General features: G+C 57.6%; 1 protein-coding gene across 8 annotated transcripts in view; it reads left to right on the forward strand.

Moving 5' to 3' along the window:
- LOC102094726 (mitochondrial Rho GTPase 2) overlaps window positions 1–5421 on the forward strand; it is a 43278-nt gene extending 37857 nt beyond the window's left edge. For all 8 annotated transcript variants that reach the window (XM_065030913.1, XM_065030906.1, XM_065030907.1 and 5 more), the window contains 7 exons: window positions 459–604; window positions 679–779; window positions 852–982; window positions 1435–1515; window positions 1724–1846; window positions 1938–2140; window positions 3528–5421. In XM_065030913.1, coding sequence (XP_064886985.1) covers window positions 459–604; window positions 679–779; window positions 852–982; window positions 1435–1515; window positions 1724–1846; window positions 1938–2140; window positions 3528–3645 — 903 coding nt within the window. In that variant the 3' untranslated portion in view covers window positions 3646–5421. The remainder of the gene's footprint in view (window positions 1–458; window positions 605–678; window positions 780–851; window positions 983–1434; window positions 1516–1723; window positions 1847–1937; window positions 2141–3527) is intronic.
- The last annotated feature ends 579 nt before the right edge of the window (window positions 5422–6000 follow it).

A 6000-nucleotide genomic window follows, 5' to 3' on the forward strand; every position in this document is an offset into this window, starting at 1 on the left:
CCAGCCTGAAGGTGCTGTGTTGGTGTGCATTCAGCTGGTGACCAGTGGCCCAGATGTCACCCACAGACCTTGTGTTAGTTACCCTGCAGCATGGAAGGCCAAGCTGGAGTGATGCGGGCTGCTGCAAAGCGACTGGCCTCAGGGAAGCTCAGGGCTGTGGGGGGAGTATGGATGTGTCCTGCCCAGAGGTTCCAGCTGCAATCGCAAAGCAGAACCCACCTGTCTCTTGCAGTAACGGGAGTCTCTGGGGCACAGGCTCTCTGCATGCTCATGCAGTTCTGGCCTTGCTTGCAATTGATTTCTACCATTGAGAGCATCCCTGTGTTATTCTGCATCAGCAAGCAGGGTGGCTGGTGTGCTGGGGGCCCTCTCTGGACCCTGACAGTGCTTGGTGTGGCTGCAGAGAGCTTCATGAGCTGTGTCCCGCCTCAGCTGCTGACTCCTCTTTGTTTCAACAGGACCAAGATGGAGCCCTCTCGCCTGCAGAGCTGCAGAACTTCTTCAGTGTCTTCCCCTGCATGCCCTGGGGCCCCGAGCTCTACAACACGGTATGCACCACTGATAAAGGCCTGCTTTCCCTGCATGGATTCCTCTGCCAGTGGACGTAAGCGCAGCCCCTCTCCCCTGCCTTTAGTCACACCACTTTGCCCTTGCTGACCTTGTGCTCCGTCTCTCCAGGCTCGTGGCTTACCTGGATGTGCGGCACTGCCTGGAGTGCCTGGGCTACATGGGCTACCCCATCCTCTCGGAGCAGGACTCTCAGACGCAAGCCCTCACGGGTACGGCCATGCCCTCACCTCCTGTCGTGGCTTGGGTCCCTCCTCTCACTCACCCAGCCTCTCTCCTGCCAGTGACCCGGGAGAAGAGGATCGACCTGGAGAAAGGCCAGACCCAGAGAAATGTCTTCCTCTGCAAGGTGCTGGGAGCCAGGGGCGCAGGCAAGTCTGCCTTCCTGCAGGCCTTCCTCGGCAGGAGCCTGGCGGTGAGTGGCTGCTCCCCTCTCTGGCTCGCTGTGGCAGGGTGTCCCGGTGAAGCAGGAGGCGGAGCCATGAGGCGGTTGAGCGATCTGTTGCGTGACAGCACCTCCCTGCCCATGGATGAGGCCCAGTGTCCCGGCAAAGGGCTTCACAGCCCTCTCCCTGCCAGCGGTGCTGGTTGCTGTGGCTCTTGTGTCCTTAGTTTTGCCTAAGGCAGTGGTCCCGCTCCCTCTGCTTGTCCCAGGGATCTGAAGGGGCTGTGCCTTTCCCAGGCAAACGTATCTCCCTGAGGTGATGCAGTTTTCCCTGCTTGTTATAAATGGTGTCTCATGGCAGTAGCTGGCTGGCCTTCAAGTGGCTGTGACACCATGAGGACTCAGGGCAGTGGGAAATGCTCTCCCTCCCCCAAGCACTACTCTTGCTTTGGGCTGTCTGAGACTGTTTTCATCGGTGGCAGGCCCAGAGGGAGAACCCAGGAGTGCCATCCCTTTACGCGATCAACACGGTGCACGTCAGTGGCCAGGAGAAGTACCTTATAGTAAGTCAGGGAGAGGAGGGAATTGCTGTTGCATATGGCTCAGGGGAGGGCTGGGCTGTGTTCCTCCTAAATGGCTGCAGCGCCATCCCATCACCCTGAGCTGGGTTGTGGCTGCGGTGACACCAGTGCTGTCTGTGTACTGGCGTGAGGAACAGCCGATCTCCTTGAGACGGTGCTGTGCCATTCATCCCTTCCCCTCCTGCCCCAGCTGTATGAGGTCAGCGCCGACACAAAGTTCATGAAGCCATCAGACGCAGCCTGTGATGTTGCCTGCTTCATCTATGACCCGAGCGACCCCAGGTCCTTCAGCTACTGTGCCAGTATTTATAAGGTAACTGGTAGGGGCCCTGTGGGATTTCAGCCCCACATCTCCTAGGGCTTGGTCACTCACTTCTTGCTGGACCTTCTCCCTGTTTCTGCAGCAACACTACATGGACAGCCAGATCCCCTGCGTCTTCGTGGCCTCCAAGACAGACCTGCCAGAAGCCAGTCAGCAGCCTGCGCTCTCCCCCACCGAGTTTTGCTACAAGCACTGCCTCCCACCACCCTTCCTCTTCTCCTGCCACAGCCAGGGGCTGCCCAGCACTACTGTCTACACCAAACTGGCCACTGCCGCCACCTTCCCGTGAGTATCCTTCTCGTGGAGTAGGCTCTTGGCTGGGAGCAGGGCTTGGGGAGGGGGCTGTGTCCAAATGCTGCCTCCGCTGTGGTGCTTTGGTTGGTTTCTGTCTAGCTCTTGGTGTTGTCTGCTCATACAAGTAATTGAAACAAAAAGGCCACTTCTTCCCCTGCTTGGAGAGGGCAGAGGGGACTCAGCTCTCTTCTGCGTTATGTGTGTCTCTGGCAGATTTATTAGATAGAACCTGTCACAGGAGTTTTTGTTTTTGAAGCCTAAGATAAAAAATGCTGAAGGGGAGTCACCAGCCTAGTTTGCCAAGGCCTGCATAAGGGGGGTGGCAGCTATTTTCTCCTGATGAGGTGGATCAGACTGAAAAAGAGGTCAGTGAAGCGAGACCTCTGTTTCCACAGCCTCCCTTGGGGAAGGAACTGCACCTGAAAGGGGCTGGGTGATGGTGTAACACGGCAGCCAGGCCGGGCATGGACAGTGTTGTGAAATCTGGGCAGGAGAACATGTCTGTGTGTGGCATTGCTCTGCTCGGGGGGTGGAGGGGGCTGAAAGCTGAGGGTCAGCACAACACTGGGGGCAGAGCCCTGCCAGGGAGAGCATGTGGGTGCATTGGAAGGCAGGATGGGATTACTAGTGAGTGGTTTTCCCTCTAGCTTCTTTTCAATAAACAACTTTATTTTTAGAGCTGACACTTTTTTTTTCCCTCTGCAGTATTAAAATTTAAATATTCTTAATATATCTTAGGGTATGTGGCATAAATAAATAACAGCGTAATGGAGGACCAGGGATTGGCTGTTCTCCCCTGATTTAGTGAAGAATGAATAATGGATATGTCTTTCCTCCCTGGAGAGGAGCACATTGATGCAGGACAACACATGTTTAGGAAGGGAATGTTTACACTGAGGCAGGACTGGGTCCCGTCCATCGCTGCTCTTAGGTCGGTGTCACCAGCTGTGCCAGTGTCTCCACCTGCATCCACCTCTGGGTCTCTGTGCACTTGCAGTTGTAAAATCAGCTTGACCTAGAAAGTAAGATACAGACCTCCATACTCGTACTAATTATTTAGGTGTTGGTGTGCTGTTTCCAGGCCATGGAAGGGTAGAGCCACATCCGCCCCACCAGCAGGGCTGGGAGCCATGCTTTGCCTTGACGATGATGCCAGATGGCGGGTGCTCTGGCTGGTGGAGCGGGGAGGCCACTCGCTGCTCTCTGCCTTCGGCTGGGCCACATCCCCCAGCCTGGAGCTGTGCCATGGTCACCCTCCATCCCCCTAGGGACACGCCAACCTCCCTGCTTGCGGGAGAAGTGCTTGGGGCTGCTGGGGAGCTTTGTGTTCATACAGCTCTGCACCTCACTCACTGGCCTCTTCTCTCTTTCCTTGCAGCCACTTGAATGCTGTGGAGCTGGGAGCCGCATCCTTCTGGCTCCGGGTGGCTCTGGGGACAGCAGTGACTGCTCTGGTAGGGTTCACGCTGTACCGCGTGCTAGCCAAGAACAACTGAGAGTCAGTTTCCACCCTGTCCTCCCTGTGACACCAGCCTCCTCATCCCCAGTGATGCCCTGATGAAGGGCCCTGCCTCAAGCTGGTCCCTGGTGGGAAATCCTCCTTTTCCCCCCAGCCTGGATTGCAGGACCAGTGAAACCAGACTTCCCAGCACCAGCAGGATAGATCCCCCAGCACCGGCCAGCCTAACCCTGCTGGCCTCTGCGGCATCCTCGCCCACGTGGCTCCTGCCCAGCTGTGGCAGTGGTGGCCAGGCAGCTCTCCCTGGGGGCTCCACCTCACCAGCGCCTGGAGCATCACCCCCCTCTTTTATGCTGTTTTTGTTTGTTTGGGGTTTTTATGTTTGTTTTTAGGTTCAAACATGAGTGTTTCGGTATCTGTTGGGCCAGGCACGTCCCTTCTCTAGAGGGCTGTGCTGATGCCCTCAGTTCTGGGGGGTAACACTCATGGAGCCCCTGGCCCCTCTGGCAGCAGCAGAGCTGTTGAACGGACCCATGGTTTCAGCCCGCTGCGGCCCACGCCATTCCCTGGCCCTGTTTCCTGCTACCAGCACTGGGTGAGGCAGCCTGGGAGGGCTGGGCATTTACACCCCCCACGTCCCTGTGTTTTGGGGTCGCTCCTGGCCCCTCCTGCTGGGACACCGTGGCTACAGCACCCAGTCCCAGGCTGCAAGGGGAGGGAGTGATACCCAGGACCTGTCCCAGTCCCTTTCTCTCTTGTTTCTGTGTAAAAGTAGAGCCCTGCAGGGTACCAGGCTCTTGACCCATCTGTCTTCCTCCCCTCCCTGGCTGTATGGCCTGTCCCCTCCCTGCCCTGGCCACCAGTATTCATGGCCATTACTATTTGCAGGGTCCCAGGAGCCCTGGTGAGGGCTACAAGGGCACAGGGAGCCCACTGTGCTCCAAAGGACAGGCTGCAGTCCTTTCCTGGCAGTGCCATCGCTGAGCTCGTGCCATGCCACACATTGGCATGCAGCCCTTGTCCTGCTGTCCGCTCTGTGGGGCCCTGGTCATGCTGAGGGTGTCCCAAAGTACAAGACTCTGGGCATTGCATCTCCTGGAACAACTGGAAGATCTTTCCTCCCCTGTCTCCTGCCTGCGCCCGAGCCAATGTCACCTGCCAGACAGCTGCTGTGACTTCAGGCCAGCACAAATCTGGAGCCAGTGTCTCACAGCCTCCCCGTCTCCATGTCCCAAAGAGTGAGGCCAGCCTGTGCTGGCCCCTGTGCTCCGCTCACACCCATCCCTGGGCTCCCATCCTGCCGGGGGGAGCCATGGTCAGCTCCTGGCTCTGTGACACCGGCTCGGTGATGCTGGCTCTTTGGCTTTTCAAGCACACTCAGGGTGAGTTTGTTTGCAGGCAGCTGGTGGGGCAGCACCAAGGTACAGCTGGAGTTGCTTTTCTGTACATTTTTTTCTATTTAAACTTTTTTTATTGTGGCCCAAAGCTGATGAGGGTGTTGAGAAATGGCTGGGCAGCAGCCAGCATCTCTTACAGGGACAGTCCCAGGGTGGTGGCCCCATCCTGCTAGTGCCCGGTCCCCAGTGCTGGCCAGATGGGTGTCCCTGCCTGTGCTGGAGCTGCTGGGCGAGTCAGGCACCTGCTGCCAATACGCTCAGTGCTGGCCCACGTCCCCTCTCAGTGGCCAAGCCCACCACGTGCAGTTGTGCTGGTCTGGTGGTCTGGCCCCGCTTCCGGCACCCGTTCAGGTGTGGCAAAGCCATACTCTTTTAGGAGGTTTGTTCTCTACAAGAAAATACATTTTTACACACCTTCTGCTTGTACACTGTGTGCTGTGTCTCCTGGGGAGCTGGACCCCTTTCTCCTGCCAGGGCTGTGCAAAGCCCAGAGCCTCCTGTGGCAGTGGTGTGAGCAAGGAGACCCCAAGGGCCTGCACTGCCCACCCCATCTGGGAATGGTTAGAGGGATTTAGGGCAGGAGTTGAAGCTTGGCCCTGTGGGACAAGGATTGGGACTGACCTTGCTCCTGGGTGCTTGGGGACATGGATGACTGCAACAAGTGCCAGCACAGAGAGCTGGGGAAGGAGGTGGTGGGTCCCTATGTCACTCCAGCAGGATCTCAGGGGTGGAGGAAAGCAGGAGGCTTGGCTGTTTCTAGGAGCTGTGGGTCTGCATGTCCATCCTCACGCAGGGTTAGGGGCTCCCTGCTTCCCTGCAGCTGCCTTCCCCTACACGCCTGCAGCTTCTGGGGATCTGCCCCCCCCCCATCTGCTCCCATTTCCCTGTGGCAGGTTTTCCCTCGGCTATTTCTGTCTCAGCAGGCTCGGCCACAGGCACTGGGCACCAGGAACATGGATGCTGCTGGGGAAAAGGCTTTTCCCAGCACCTCTCCA

Source organism: Columba livia, chromosome 15, assembly GCF_036013475.1.
Source record: "Columba livia isolate bColLiv1 breed racing homer chromosome 15, bColLiv1.pat.W.v2, whole genome shotgun sequence".
Classification (NCBI taxonomy): Eukaryota; Metazoa; Chordata; class Aves; order Columbiformes; family Columbidae; genus Columba; species Columba livia.